At 41.8% G+C, this 16248-nt stretch overlaps 1 protein-coding gene across 1 annotated transcript in view; it reads right to left on the reverse strand.

Annotated features, from left to right (window-relative positions):
• Window positions 1-1916: 1916 nt before the first annotated feature.
• LOC120623854 overlaps window positions 1917-16248 on the reverse strand; it is a 32917-nt gene continuing 18585 nt past the window's right edge. The window contains exons 9-17 of the mRNA XM_039890164.1: window positions 15944-16061; window positions 14622-14763; window positions 14375-14463; window positions 13421-13550; window positions 13018-13325; window positions 12833-12956; window positions 12570-12765; window positions 2336-2433; window positions 1917-2157 (exon numbers count right to left, since the gene is read on the reverse strand). Of these exons, the coding sequence (XP_039746098.1) occupies window positions 1917-2157; window positions 2336-2433; window positions 12570-12765; window positions 12833-12956; window positions 13018-13325; window positions 13421-13550; window positions 14375-14463; window positions 14622-14763; window positions 15944-16061 (1446 nt within the window). The remainder of the gene's footprint in view (window positions 2158-2335; window positions 2434-12569; window positions 12766-12832; window positions 12957-13017; window positions 13326-13420; window positions 13551-14374; window positions 14464-14621; window positions 14764-15943; window positions 16062-16248) is intronic.

Genomic DNA, 16248 nt, shown 5'->3' on the forward strand with positions numbered 1-16248 from the left:
TGGGATAAGATTGGTTACCTAAGTACCTGCAAATTCCTTTTTAAATTATTCAAATTGGCCTTATCTTTTAGAAGTTACGAGTATAAAAATCCTAAAAGAACGAACTAAGATTAAAAACGGTATTAACCGATTTGGTGCAGACGAAGTTGCGCGGGTCAGCAAGTATGATATAATGTGGAGGCTACACAAGTTGCAGAAGTATAGCATAAGATGCAGGATGATTGCGCTGTTAAAGCCACATGGCACAGCGAGTAATGGCTATAGATGAAGGCAAAACAGGCAGTGCAGCGTGCATGTGCGAGGTTTAGTTTCGACATACCTCCTAGCACTGTTGTTGCACTAGCAATGTTACTCCTCTCTTAAACATCAATAACGTGGTCAGTGGATGGATAAGCATTTCCGTGGCGTCACCTGGTACAAGGTGCCAACTGAAAATCAGCGATGTAAGCTCCCACTGGCGCATGCAGCACAATGCTGAGCTAGCTTGAACATACGTGTGGCATAACACCACGAATTACATAATGAAGTAACCGCACACTAAATAAGGATTTTTTGGAAAACAACCCCCAAGTGGGTTAAAAAGGGGCACTTTGTATGAAAGTCTGTAATTTTTCAAATAATATCCACTAACTTGGTACTTTGGCTCTTAAAATTTAGTGAAATAGGGGAACGGGAGGAAATTGCTAAATAATTATAAACTGTAATTTTTTTGATTTTTTTTATCAGGGGAGCTTAATATACAGAGAGAACCAAAACAAGATTATTTAATTTCTGCCCGCTTGCCTGTCAATGTGCATTAGGTGCGCTTTGCGGTGCTGCGATGAGCACGTCGGGTCAGCAATGTTATGTCATGTGTAGATCTGGTGATACGCTCGACCGCAACAATAGGAAGATCTTCCTCCGAGCGGGTGCTCGTGCTCGGGGACCGAGGTCCGACCATTCATCTTTGGAAGTTGTATTTATAGTTAATTTTTGTGAACACTTTGTTAGCGCGATGCAGGATCTTTGTGGCGCCATCTAGTTTGGGATAGAATATGATAGTATATATTAGAATATAATAGGGCTTTATTTGCATAATACATACATTTACATAGATGCCACAAAATATCAATTACGAAGTCACGATGTATTGCCATTAGCTGGCGTGCAAATATTACAAACCATTCATTGCAATTAACGCACAGAAAAAATAAAAAACATGCAATTTTAATACAATACAGTAGTGTTGATAATAAGTAGAGGTAAAACTATTAAAAAATGACAGAGATATTAAGTTGAAAATTGATGTTAAAAATGTGGAGATCGCCAGAAAGGCGACACGTGGCAAAGTTTTCGTTGCAGGCCCTCGAGGGGTAGGTGAGTCCTGCCAGAAGAGAGCACGGTGCACCCGCAGCGCGTGGCACGTTGCGGTATCAACGTTCCGATACAGCGCACGCGGTAAGCACGATGCGTCGTGAACGTGAGTATGACGCGTGATGGGGTAGTAGTTGACGCTTTCGTTTGGAACTCTTGGTCTTCATGGAAAAGTAAGATAATAAATAAGAAATCCCAATTAATAAACTTTGCTAACTTTATTGTTTTTTTAGGCAAAAAGTATCACAATGTAACACTTATAGCAACTATGACTATCACGAGTAGTCCGTACGTGTATTAAATAACAAAAAAGCCTTCTATTTATCGACTAAACATTAAGTATAAGTAATCATGTGTTTTCATTATGTTCATCGCACACAATATCTAATATGCATCTCTATGTCGCAGTATTTTGTATTAGGATTTATGAAACGAGTAGTTTACTGTCGACAAAGGCCAGCTCCGGTTTCTACATTAACATATTTTTATTTATGAAAGTTTCCTAGAAAGTCCCGCGCGCCATGCGACGTCGAGTGCGACGCGGGGTGCACAGGGCGGAGCCGCTAGTAGTCGTAGTCGGCCCCGCGGGCGCCGCGCGCCGGCAGCACGTCGGCGTCCTCCAGGCGCGGGTAGGACGGCTTGGCGAGCACGCCGCACGTGTTGGCGCGCGCCTGCACGCGCACGTAGCCGCGCTCGCCCCACGCGTCCGACCACGAGTTCTTGAGGATGAAGTGCGGCTCGCCGCGCCGCGCGCCCCAGCCCACGGCCAGCACGGCGTGGTTCAGCCGCGCGCCCGCCTTGCCGCTGCGGGTGGAGAGGGTCCAGTAAAATCTCACGTCATCTCTCCGAGGGGTTGTTAAATATTCAAAATAACTATAAATTGTAATTGTTTGGCATGATACAGATACCTTGATACGTCGTGTTGAACGATTCAACTGAAACATTGTTAATCTATTTCTTTGTACTGCGTGGGACTACTCACCAGCGGTCGTCGTACAACACGCCCTTCTTGTAGAACACGAAGCTCTTGGCCTTCGCGTCAATGATGACCACGGTGGGCGCGTGCTTGCGGATCGCCACCTGCCGACAGACGCGCGGTTGACATCTGTGTTGCTTGCGCGAACCTGCGCTCAGTTTTGTGACGAAGACATTTTATTTAATGTCATCATGGAGTATGGAAAAATTTAAATATAAAAATGTAACCGATTCGGACATTATATGGTCTAAATCGTACCTCATACGCTCATCAAACGTCATAAATAAATAAATAATCATTTATTAGAAAGAAAGTTTTTACAAAAGAGATCAAATCAAATCAAATCAAAAATACTTTATTGCACACAAGAAAAAATAAATAAAAGAGAACAAAGGTACAAGTCAATTAAATATGTGTCACAAAGGCCTTATCACTTATAGTGATTTCTTCCAGGCAACCATTATGAGGAATTGGCTCACATATGAATCCTTATAGCAGTGCGTATTAATAATTACAAAAACAGTACATATATAAAATAAAATAAATAATAAATAAAGTAAATGTGGTATATAATAATCATACTTACAGTGTTAAATAATAATTCTTTAGACGAGTCTTAAAAATACTGTGTAATTTAGCGTAACGAATGTCACGTGGAAGATCATTCCACAATTTAACTGCCTTGATAGTAAATGACTCATTGTAACAGTGCGTACGGCTGATTGGCACTTCCAGCTTATTGTCACTCTGAGAACGGAGAGTAAGTGGAAGAATTGAAATAGCACCAAGAAATGAAATCTTTGAATGCGATCTTTAAGATAAGTCGGAGTATGTGGATGAAACAGAATAGTGTAAAGAAAACTTAAAATATGATAGTTTCGTCGGTGTCTAATAGTGAGCCACTGGAGTTTAATTCGGTGTTGAGTTATATGGTCAAACTTCCTGAGCCCAAACACAAATCTTATTATTAGGTTTTGAATTCGTTTAAGCTTGTTAAGTAACTGTTGTGACAAATCTGAGTAACAAGAATCGGCATAGTCAAGGATTGGTAAAATGAGTGTGTGAGCAAGAGATATTTTAGTTTTAAATGGTAGTAGATTTTTCCATTTCCTCAATTTACCTAGAATACCAAAAATCTTACGGCTCAAATCAGAAATTTGAGGGGCCTAGGACAAAGTATTGTCAAATGTAACACCTAGATTTTTTACAGTACTACTGAATTCTAATTTGGTACCATCGAACATGGTACCAAATTGGGAGCTAGGTAAAATTTATTTTAGAAAGTTGGGAATGAATGAATGAACACTTTTATTGTACACCAAAGAAAAAAAAGTAGTTACAAAGATATAAATACATATAAAGAGAGTACAATTTGGAGGCCTTATCGCTACATAGCGATTTCTTCCAGGCAACCAATGGCGTAAAAGGAAAAAAACATAGAAAAGAGGTAGGTGGTGCAATAAATAAGATTTAAAATTATACAAATAAATTAACAAAATATATATATATATAAATATAACTATAATATATATAAATATTTTACATATAAATACAAATAAAATATATGACGGCGCGTCAAAGTTTAGAGTGAATACGGCCTGTCAAAGTCACTCTAGCGGAGCGTCGCGTTTATGGTAGCGGGGAAAAGGATCGCCATCTTGTTTTTCTCGAGAGGCGGGAAGAACCAGCGCGCCGTTTTTGCGACGAATCGCTGTTTGTTAACTTAAACAAATTATTTTATGATAGTCTTTATTGAAATACTGATAATTAGTAATATAGATTGAAATAATTATTATTGTGATATAATACATACTAGAGGAATATAATAATTTTGTGTTTGTACTGACTTGTGTTGTTATTTTAAAAGAAGAGTTGTTAATTTACAATAAGTTAAGAAATGAGTTTAGAAGAAGGCCCTTCTGCGCTTTTATCAGAAGTGGGATGTAACAAACAACAAAATGAAGCAACACAGCCGAATAAAATAAATGCCGAGCAACTTTTGTGTAACATGGAAGCGTTGCTTACCCGAGTTTTAGAAGTGCAACAAGTTCCAACAGCGAATACTAATCAAACACAACTTTTAAAGTTTGATCCGGATGAATCAGATTCTAATATTGAAGATTGGTGTAAAGTTACGGAAGTAATTGTGCAACATAAACGTCTAGAAGGAGTCAACTTACTCGTAGCTCTAACGGGAGCCCTAAAAGGTCGTGCAGCTTCGTGTCTTACTAAGCTAAATTTAAACGAGATTACATGGAGTTCAGTTAAAGAGATTTTAATAGCTAAATTTGCTAATCCAAAACTTATGCAAGACCACTTTGATGAAATTCTACGATTCCAAATAGGCGTTAAAGAGATACCGTCCGAATCTGCTCTTCGGTTATGGAACCTCATTGAAAGAATACCTAAAACTACGATGTCTGAAGAAGTCATAACCGGATTCGTTATTTCAGTGCTGTGTCAGAAAGACTACTTGGTCCGTCGCGAATTATATGCACAAACGATTACGAGTCGGGCTCAATTATTCCGTGTACTTGGTGGAATATCTCTAAAGCGTCGTTTAGATGGGGAAAATAGAGACCCTGAAGCTAAGCGAGCACGTACCTTAGAGAAATTTCCTGGCAGGTGTCACTTTTGTGGATTGCCTGGGCATCGTTTAGTCGAATGTAGGAAGCGGCGTGATGATTTTGAAACAAAATCCCTAGAAACTTCGAGTTCGTCACGTACTATGGAAAAGAAAGGTGCTATAATCTGCTACACCTGTGGCCAGCTAGGTCACGTGGCGACTTTTTGTACGGTTGGAAAGAAAGGTGGCGGAGCTACAGTTAAGGAAGTTCATCAGTGCGAGCACCGCCCTTCCAGGGGTACTTTGAAGACATCTTCCGGTGAGACAGTCTCTTTTCTTTTTGACAGCGGATCATCTTGTTCTCTTGTAAAAGAAAGCTTCTCTAACAAACTTGGGGGTACTGTACGTGAGAGTCTCGTTTATCTTAGTGGTATAGGCGATGATGATATACCATGTACCATCCAAATTCAAAGTGATGTGGTAATAGAAGCATTTTCAGTAAATTTAGTTTTTCATGTGGTCCCTGATAGTCGTGTCTCTGATCCTATCATAATCGGGAGGGATATATTTGAGCAAGGGTTGTGCGTTCAAATTGACAATGACAATCTTATATTTCACTCAAAGAAAAAAATTCATATTTGCAATTTAAATTTAAACAAACCTGACTTTAAGGAAATTGACACAGATTTACATGGAAGGGATAAGGATTCGCTAATATTATTACTAAATAAATATTCCGACTATTTCACTGAAGGAATTCCTTCTCGGCGAGTAAAAACCGGAGAGTGTAAAATTAACTTAGTAGATCCACATAAAATTGTACAACGGTGTCCATATAGATTGGCACCAGTAGAAAAACAGATAGTTCGAGAAAAGGTTCAACAATTGCTAGATGCTGGGGTAATTCAAGAAAGCTCCTCCCCATTTGCAAGTCCTATGCTTTTAGTTGATAAAAAGGATAAATCATACAGATTGTGCGTAGATTATCGTGAATTAAATTCTAATACACAACCCGAACACTATCCCCTGCCACGTATTGAAGAGCAAATAGATTTGCTTGCTGGGGCTAATTATTTTTCATCATTAGACATGGCTTCTGGTTTTCACCAAATAGTTATGCACCCTGATTCAGTTGAAAAAACAGCATTTGTTACACCTGAGGGGCAATATGAATTCCTTGCTATGCCATTCGGACTTCGAAATGCACCATCAGTTTATCAGAGGTGCATTACTAAGGCTCTGAATAATGTTAAAGATAAGCCATTGATTTATATGGACGACGTTTTATGCTACTCTAACAATATAACTGAAGGTTTGCAGCGCCTAGACAATGTTTTGGGTGCTTTAATAGAAGCTGGTTTTACATTCAATCATAAAAAATGTAAATTCATGAAGCAAAAGATAGAATATCTGGGATATTTACTCCAATGTGGTGAAATAAGACCGAATCCTCGAAAAATTCAAGCGTTAATAGACTCTCCCCAACCAAAAACGGCTACTCAGGTTCGGCAATTTCTGGGCCTCGCTTCATACTTTCGGAAATTCATTGCTAATTTTACTCGCATCGTGGGACCGTTGTACCCCTTTACGAAATTAAAAGGACCTATTAACTGGACTCAAGCACACGAGGCAATACGTAACGCTGTAATACGTATATTAACATCTGAACCGGTACTAACTATATTTGATCCAGAACTACCAGTAGAGTTACACACCGACGCAAGCTCCGAAGGATATGGAGCGATTCTCATTCAAAAGAAAAGTAATTTACCGCATGTTGTAGAGTATTTTAGCCGACGCACAACGGATGTAGAGTCACGCTACCACTCGTACGAATTAGAGACATTAGCAGTCGTACGAGCGGTGGAGCACTTTCGGCATTACCTTTACGGGCGACATTTTGTAGTTTTTACCGATTGCAATTCTCTAAAGGCCTCAAAATCAAAGAAAGATCTCACTCCTCGCGTACATCGTTGGTGGGCTTATCTACAAGCTTACGATTTTGACATTGTTTATCGAGAAGGACGAGGAATGGAACATGCGGACTACCTTTCGCGAAATCCTCTTCCGAATATTGATGTTACATCTTCAGAGGATTCACGGACGAAAGAAGTTCATTATGTCGAGCTTTATCAAGATTGGCTTTCCGTTGAACAAAGGCGCGATAGTGAGATACAGGATCTCATTACAAAACACAAAACTAATGGTTTTCCTGATTCGGTAGCTCAGTCATATGATGTAAGAGAGGGTATTCTTTACAAAAAAGTTAACCGAAACAAGACTGTTTCTTGGTTGCCTGTAGTTCCTCGGTCTTTAATTTGGACGTTAATTAACCACATTCACAATGAAATACAGCATTTAGGCAAGGATAAAACTTTAGATAAACTTTACGAGCAATATTGGTTTCCTGAAATGTCCAAATGCGTGCGTAAGTTTATTGACTCTTGTATTATTTGTAAAGCGTCTAAAGGTCCATCGGGTGCTCAGCCTGTCCAGCTTCACCCAATCCCGAAAGTCTCTGTGCCATGGCATACTATACACACAGATTTTACGGGAAAGCTTAGCGGAAAGAGCGATCGGAAAGAATATTGCTCCGTAATAATTGATGCTTTTACAAAATATGTTTTACTAGAGCATACTTTTTCTCTCGACGCTAGTAGTGCAATACACGCGTTACAAAAAGCAGTTTACCTTTTCGGAGCGCCTAAGCGAATAATTGCTGATCAAGGTCGTTGTTATATTAGCTCTGAATTTAAGAGCTTTTGCACTGAGCATAAGATACAGTTACACTTTATTGCAACGGGCTCTAGCAGGGCAAATGGACAAGTTGAGAGGGTTATGCGAACTCTTAAAAGCTTGTTGACTATTGTTGAAAACGACCCTAATAAAACGTGGCGCGATGAATTAGGAAAAATTCAACTTGCTCTCAACAGCACCAAATCTACCGTAACAAAATACTCACCCACAGAACTGATGTTAGGGATTCGTGCACAATCGCTAGGTATGTCTAGACTAAACGCAGAGGTTAATAGTCAACGCAACAGGCTAGAACTTGACACTATACGGGAAGATGCGTCAGCTAATATTCAAAAGGCAGCTAAGTCCGAAGTTGATCGATTTAATCGGGGTCGTGCAATAATAAAACCGTTTAGAAAAGGTGCATTTGTGTTTCTTAAAAATAGTGAACGGAATAAAACTAAATTGGATAGGAAGTTTAAGGGCCCATTCATCATAACTGCGGTGTTAGAAAACGATCGGTATGAATTGAAAAGTTTAAGTGGTTCTCATCGAGTGTATAAGTATGCCCACGAGAATTTGCGTCCAGTGCCCCAAGGTCACGACGGTTTACTTGAAATAACGTATAACCTTTTGAATTATGACGAGGCCGAGACGGCGCCTGAAGATGTTGATGATGTAACTTTAATTGATAGAGATGACACCTTGACTGCATGCTCGGATGCTATTTCTACCGATTCCCGTACTATCACAGCCAATTCAGACACTCTTAGTGTATATTCTGATCCTGAGACCTGGGATATACAAAATGAAATAGAAATTTACGCTGAACAAGATAATCCGTAACCATAGGTATGACATTTGCCATATTTTATATTACGAATGTGTTTATCTGTGTGTCGATCCTGGTCGAGGTGTGTCGTCCGGGCCGTATCCTCAGGGGTCGGTTGAAGGGATGCATTCGCTCGGTCCAGATGAAGAGTTCCGATTGTCGATCCTGGTGGAGCTGTGTCGTTCGGGCCGTACCCGTAAGGGTCGGTTGAAGGGATGCACTCGCTCGGTCCAGATGAAAAGTTTCCATAGTTGATCCTGGATGAGGTGTGTTATCCGGGCCGCACCGAGAGGGGTCGGTTGAAGGGATGCACACGCTCAATCCGATTGTGTTGTGGTTTATTGAACGAAAAAAGGGACAGTGTCATCCGGGCCAAACCCGTGTGGGTTTGGTTGAAGGGATGCACTTGTCCGGTTGATAATGCGTTGATGTCGATAATTATTAGCGGGATGGACGAGCGGGTGTCCTAGTGATTGTGATTTCTATGTTCCAGGCAGATTTTAACGCCCGGGGACGGTCGAATGTCAGTCCGGCCGTGACGGCGCGTCAAAGTTTAGAGTGAATACGGCCTGTCAAAGTCACTCTAGCGGAGCGTCGCGTTTATGGTAGCGGGGAAAAGGATCGCCATCTTGTTTTTCTCGAGAGGCGGGAAGAACCAGCGCGCCGTTTTTGCGACGAATCGCTGTTTGTTAACTTAAACAAATTATTTTATGATAGTCTTTATTGAAATACTGATAATTAGTAATATAGATTGAAATAATTATTATTGTGATATAATACATACTAGAGGAATATAATAATTTTGTGTTTGTACTGACTTGTGTTGTTATTTTAAAAGAAGAGTTGTTAATTTACAATAAGTTAAGAAATGAGTTTAGAAGAAGGCCCTTCTGCGCTTTTATATATAACATAAATACCTATATAAATATATAACATATAACATCCTCAATTTATATGAAATACATAAATAATTAAAATTAAACACTTAAAATGATCCGCTTCACCGATGTTCGGCTGAAAGAGACAAATAATGATCCCTCACTAGTTTCTTGAAGGTCCCAATCGATTGTGCCTCACGGATATCTAACGGCAAGGCGTTCCATATTTTAATAGCCTGAACCGTAAATGATCCGTTGAAGAAGGAGGATTTGTGACCAGGCACTATCTACAAATTGAAACCTCTCTTTCAGGTAAAGAGGAGTAGAAAGATGAAATAAAACACAGTACAGAATAGAAACAATATGCAAATTCCAGCGAAGTCTGATAGGTAACCACTTGAGACGAGACCGAAATTGAGAAATATGATCATATTTGCGCAACCCAAATATGAAACGAATGCTAGAATTCTGGAGTCTCTCAAGTCTATTTAACTGATCTTCAGTTAAGTTCATAGCTTGCGTCAGCGTAGTCAAGAATGGGAAGGAGTAGAGTCTGTGCGAGCATAATTTTGGTAGGTATAGGAAGTAAATACCGAAGACGACGCAAAGAACCTAGAGCTGCAAATGTCTTTCTGCTGATCTCATTAATATGGTACGTCCAACTTAAGGTTCGGTCAAGATCAATGCCCAAGTTTTTTACATTTTCACAGTATGGGACTGTGACACTATCAAACTCAACGGGGGGGAGGGAAATCCAGTCTATCTTTGAAATCTGCCTTCGACTGCCAATAACAATAGCTTAAGTTTTTTTTGGATTTACGTTAAGGCCATGCGCTTTACTCCAATTTGAAATAACGTGCAAGTCTTTGTTAATGCTAGCTATTGCGATTGGAAGATTATCAAAGGTTTACTGGGTGTAAATTTGGACATCGTCAGCATACATATGGTAGAGAGAAGATATATTCCGAGTAATGGAGTTGATGAAAATAGAAAAGATTAATGGAGATAGCACGCCGCCTTGAGGTACGCCAACAGTAGTATCACACCATGATGAATGAGATTCCTCAGTGTGAATACGCTGCCGACGACCATGAAGATAACTATGAAACCAGTCAATCACTGATGGAGATATGTTAAGAGAATGCAACTGACTCAACAGAATGTCGAAATCTACCGTATTAAAAGCATTACTGAAGTCCAGCAATACCTGAACTGTGAGCAGTTTATTGTCCATACCCCAACGTATATCATCGGTAACTTTAATAAGAGCAGTAGCCGTACTATGCCCAGGACGGAAACCGGATTGGAATGGATTATGCAAGGAATTTCGATTAATGAAAAGGTTAAGCTGTTGATAAATTAGTTTTTCAAGGGCTTTGGAAAGAAAGGTTAAAATAGAGATGGGACGAAAATCAGAGAAGCTAGCTGGAAGAGCCTTCTTAGGAAGTGGTATATGAGCGCTATTCCAAGCCTCAGGAAATTTGGAAGTGAATACACATTCATTTAATAAGTAAGTAACGACAGGAGCTATAACATCAAGAAGAGGTACCAGCATATTACGGCTAATATCATCGCTACCGACAGCATTTGAGGCAATGGACAAAATGCTCTTCTTAATATCATATGCAGTAAACTGACTAAACTCAAACGGAGGATAATTAGAGGTTGGAATTGTAGATAGAGAAAGAATAGTACGCATTTTATCTGAACTATCAAAAGAGTTAGAAGGGTTGGAAAAATATTGATTTAAAAGTTCAACATCAACATGATAAGGTGAAGAATTTCTGGATGATTTACCAATTCCAACAGTTTCAAGAAACTTCCAAACTCTGGAAGAGTCGCCGTTTAAGACAGATGTATGAATATGGCGTCGCTGTGCATCTCTACATAATGTATTGCAGCGATTCCTGATCTTATGATATTTTCTTTGATTTTCAGCAGATTTTTTGCTCTTAAATTTAGACTTGGCTAAGTTTTTCTTTAAAATTGTATTTTTTAATTCATCATGCCAGGGCGCAGGTAAATGTTTAATCTTGACAGATTTTATACAATTCTACAATTATCTAAAATAGTAATCTGTGACTTGCTAGGATTTATGGACCAGCCAACTGACTTACTCCAGGCAGTAATTGTGTTAAGATTGGAATTAATATGATCAATTGCCTTAAAAACGATTATAACGGGTACTGTAGAATTAATCTGCAAGTCGTCGGCATATAGATGAAAAGATGTTGTGAGCTGTTCAGTGACGGAATTTATAAATATAGAAAAACGCAATGGCGAGAGCACGCCACCTTGTGGAACACCAGCACTAAGTCAACAGTATGATGAGTATTTATTGTCTAAGCGAATGCATTGTTCCCGTCCAACTAGGTAGGATCGAAACCATTCAACGATGTTAGGTGAAATATTTAGAGACCTGAGGACAGCTAAAAGAATATCAAAGTCAACAGAGTTAAAAGCGTTACAAAAATCCAAAAGAGCAAGAACAGTAACCTCCTGATGATCAACCCCATATATAATGTCATCACTAACTTTATTAAGTGCAATCATTGTGCTATGTCCGGGCCGAAACCCTGATTGATATGGACTAAGGATATTGTTTTTATTGAGATGCAAAGTGAGCTGATGGTGAGCAATACGCTCGAGAACTTTGGATAAGAAAGTTAGTATAGAAATTAGACGGTATTGACTAAGTAAGTTTGGATTAGAAGTTTTTGGTAGAGGAATAGCATATGCAAGCGGCCAGATATTATGGAAGCTATTGGACGAAAGAGAAAAGTTAAAGATATGATTTAAGATTGGTAGTACGTTGTAAAGTACCATAATAATCATCTTGCGACTAATTCCGTCACTGACAACTGCATCAGATTTTATAGCCATAATATGTTTTTTGACTTCTTCTGTAGAAACAGTGTAATAATGGAAAGAATCATAATTTGGCAACGGTCGATTTAAAAATGAGTTCAACGTGCTGGGTTTTGTTGGTTGATCAAGTGGTGCAACCATGGAAAAGTGTTTGTTGACTGTGTTTAGATCTAAACTTAGATTTTTAAACGTAGAGATATTACAATTCTTCATAGATAGACCATAACATTCAAATAAATTAATAGTGTGCATATCACATATTTCATGGAATCGATCTATAATACTGTACTCATAACTCAGGGCGCTCGACGGCGCGGGTAGCACGCGTGCTTCAGGCGCGGGTGGGCGTCGCCCGCATACCTTGAGCGCTGCGACGCTATTTGCCGTGACGTTGACGTGCGCGCTGATTCGCGTCACGGGCGCCTGGCTCTGCGGCGCACACGCGCCCGCGCGCTCCTCGTAAGGCGGGTACAGCGCGCGCGCCGGCAGCCCGCGGCTCTGCACGTAGTCGTAGGCGTGGCTGGGCCACGTGCCGCCGCAGCCGTTGCCGCCGAACCTGCGCATACGGAACTCTCGTCGTGGAATGCGCTCGGCTCGCGGCGGGAAGCCCGAGGGATGCTCACGGTTGGGCACAGTCGACGAGGCACTTCTCGGAGAGCGGCGTGAGACGGCGCGTGCGCACGAACAACGCGCCCTCCACGGCGCCCGCCACCGCGAAGGCCCAGCACGACGCGCACGAGCCCTGGTCTGTAACAACACTGCGGTCAGGCGCGGCCGCGCGGCGCGGGCGGTCGGGCGCGCTACTCACATCGCACGGGCGACACGGCGCCGCGCGGGCGCCAGTCGAAGCGCGGCGGCAGGCGCGGCAACTCTGCGCGCAGCGCGGCGCGCGCGTGCGGGAACGGCTCGGCGCGCTGGCGCTCGGGCTCGGCGCGCACGCCCATCAGCTCGGCCAGCTCGGCGTCGAGGCGGTCGCCGAGGAAGTTGACGGCCAGCTCGAAGGTGGCGCCCTCGCGGTTCCCGGCGCTCGTGAAGCGCATGTGCTGCAACAGCAGGTTCTTGCGCAACGCTTCCTCCGCGCCGTCCGCGTACTGCCGGTTGTACTCCGTCTTGAACCTGCAACAGCATTCCGTATATGCCGGGGTACGCAGCTCAAGTTTCAGGTCTAGTCTCTAAATCTAAATTTACTCCTAGCGAATGAGGCTTCTTACATTTCTATAGCCTCGTCGTACCGCAGGTCGCGGTGGGGCAGGGTGAACTCCTTCAGTGGATCCAGGCGCGCAGTGTGTGCGGCCGAGGAACTGTTCAGTTGTTCCACGGTATCACATAAATCATCTGGAAATCGAACAAGTCTGTTACATGGAAGTTTCTAAATACAACTACGAATGCATACCTTATGTACGTATCTGAAATAATAATAGCTAAATTTTATAGTTGCCACCCCCTGCCATCCTGTGGGCTTAAAAGGGATGTCTGTCGTGAATGACAAAATCATTCGTACTTACTACAGAGCTACAAGAGTGACAAAACCGACCGAACTCCATGTATCCAGCGTTTTTACGTCTTAAACTCGAGCTGTTTCAGAAGTAAACAAACCCTGTAACTTTCTTAATCATCACTTAAGTTTTACCTGTGCAAGAGGGCCGCTTCTAGAATCCTTTTCAACAACTATATTTGATATATAGTTGTTGAAAAGGATTCTAGAAGCGGTGATTTCTGATAGCCAAAGCGGTCATTTACTGATTGTGGTGTGCGACTCGCGGAACATTAAACCCACATGCGAAATTATTGATTGACCGAGTCGGGAATTGATACGTGCTACGACTAAGCGCCACTCATGTCAGACTTGCCGCCACACTCTTTTGCAAATTGTAAAACTTCAGCTCGACTAACGATGCAAAGTATTGACTGTGTAGTCAGAAAAGGTGTAGCTACATCTAGGCCCTCTGCAGGTCAACAGAATATTGTTCCACGATAGAACCAATAAGCTATATCCCCTATTCTGCGGAGGGTGTAACGGAAAATATTGTTACAAGATCCTAGTTTACTGACATTATAAAATCAATAATACAAATATTAACAGTCATGTTTTAAATATATGTCGGCCGAGGGACCTAACATAACGTGGCACGCCTTACCAATATTAGGAGTGAAGAGTTCGGGGTCGTGGGTTTGCTCGCGCACGGCCATGTACCGGTGCTCGTAGCCATCGCAGGCGGCGCCCAGCACGGAGCTGTCCACGTCCACCGTGTACCTGCGCAGGGAAAGTTTCTGTACCATTCTGCATAGCTGGATACACAGTAATCTTCCTTTGGAAAAGTTTGATTTTATTAGGTGTGCTCTAGTTCCTATGCCCATTCAATAGCAAATATTAAAATTAAACAAACAACAATTTCCCACTCCCGCAGCTACCTGAGCGGGATGGCGCTGTCGCCCGCCGCGCGGCGCAGCAGCAGCTCGTGCCGGAAGGAGAGCACCTCCCCGGGCGCCGCGCCCAGCTCGCCGGCGCGGCCGGAGCGCGTGTGCCGCCAGCGCTCCACGTCGCCGGCGTAGCCTGCACAGACAACACAACTCAGATTCATGCCCATTTCGAATAGTTCCTATTGGCTATACTCATCATCTGAAACAACAACACTTTTAACGTTAAATTATTATAAAACTTTTCACAATGAGGAGCAAGGCTGTAATTTTGCTTGTTGAATAAACCATATTCAACAAGCAAAACAGAACAAGTACAACAACAAAAAAATAAAACTTGGTCCTCTCCACAGCGTGCGTGCTCATGTGAGTAAATGCGATCTTTCTACTGTCAAATTGTTAATGGCCTAGGAAGCTCCCTAGGCCATTACTAATTTGACAGTAGAAAATCATAGTTTATATTTTCGACATTTAGAATATCTTCAGTTTACTGCAATGTTCCAGAACTCAGTTTCAGTTGCAGGCTGGCGTAGTCCAGAATGGTAGCCGAGGTCAGGTTCACAAGAATAAGTTCCGCTACATATACTGACTGTGGATTTGTTGTCATTTGTACCAATATCGTTAGTATTCAACACATCATCTACAAGAATAAAACTGTTGCTATTTTTGTTGATTTAGCCAAAGCTTTCGATACAATATCACATAAATTTTTATAAAGGATACTGAAAACATATTATAATGGCTTTTGGGCATGTGTTGAAAATCAATTTAGGTCGATTAACAACTGATATATTATGATTGGCGTTTCTCACGAGAGTGTGCATTCTATTAAATGCTAACTGCGCCCCGCGGTTTCACACGCGTTATTTTGAGAAAAATCCTCCAAGAACACCTTACATTACTACTACTATTAGGATTTATGACTAGTTAGGCACTACGGGATGAGCAAATGAACACTTTGCCCTCAAGACCGCCGCCAACATGACCGCAAGACATATCGGCGGTGGCAAAACGCGGGCGGTGCTGCTTTATTATTATTTTGTAGCGGTTATTTAAAAACTATGACATCTCATTGTCTCATCATCAAATTGATATACTTACTTACTGTTCATAAATTCGTAGGCAGTGTTTTCGTTTTTGTTTTGTTTTTTTTCCTCCATCTTATTTGCTTACATTATAACATATTTTATTATTTTTTCAGCTTGTATGAATAAAAAAAGATTTTTGTTTTTTATACCTATAAATATAAAAATTATTTGTCGGTGTTCTTGTTAAGTAAATAGATTAATGAATATTGTCGGAGTTTGTTCGCTCACCGGCGAAGGAGAAGAGGTCCAAGTCGGGGAGCGCGGGCGGCGCGCGGGCGGCGGGCGCGGGCGCGGCGGCGCGGGCGCAGCGGCGCAGCGCTGCCTCGCCCGAGCGGTCCGCACGCACCTGCGGGCACAGCGCACTGCTACGGGCCCCGGGAGCTCACACTCATTCAATGGCATGATCCTCTGCAGATCCCATCGGGACCGGGTAGCATGAAGATGTCGTTTCGTGTCATTGAGTGGCAGGCACGGTACTATAGCATCACGCCTATATTTAGGTGACCGACAAAGACGTGCCGCTAAGCGATTTA

Source organism: Pararge aegeria, chromosome 1, assembly GCF_905163445.1.
Source record: "Pararge aegeria chromosome 1, ilParAegt1.1, whole genome shotgun sequence".
Taxonomy (NCBI): Eukaryota; Metazoa; Arthropoda; class Insecta; order Lepidoptera; family Nymphalidae; genus Pararge; species Pararge aegeria.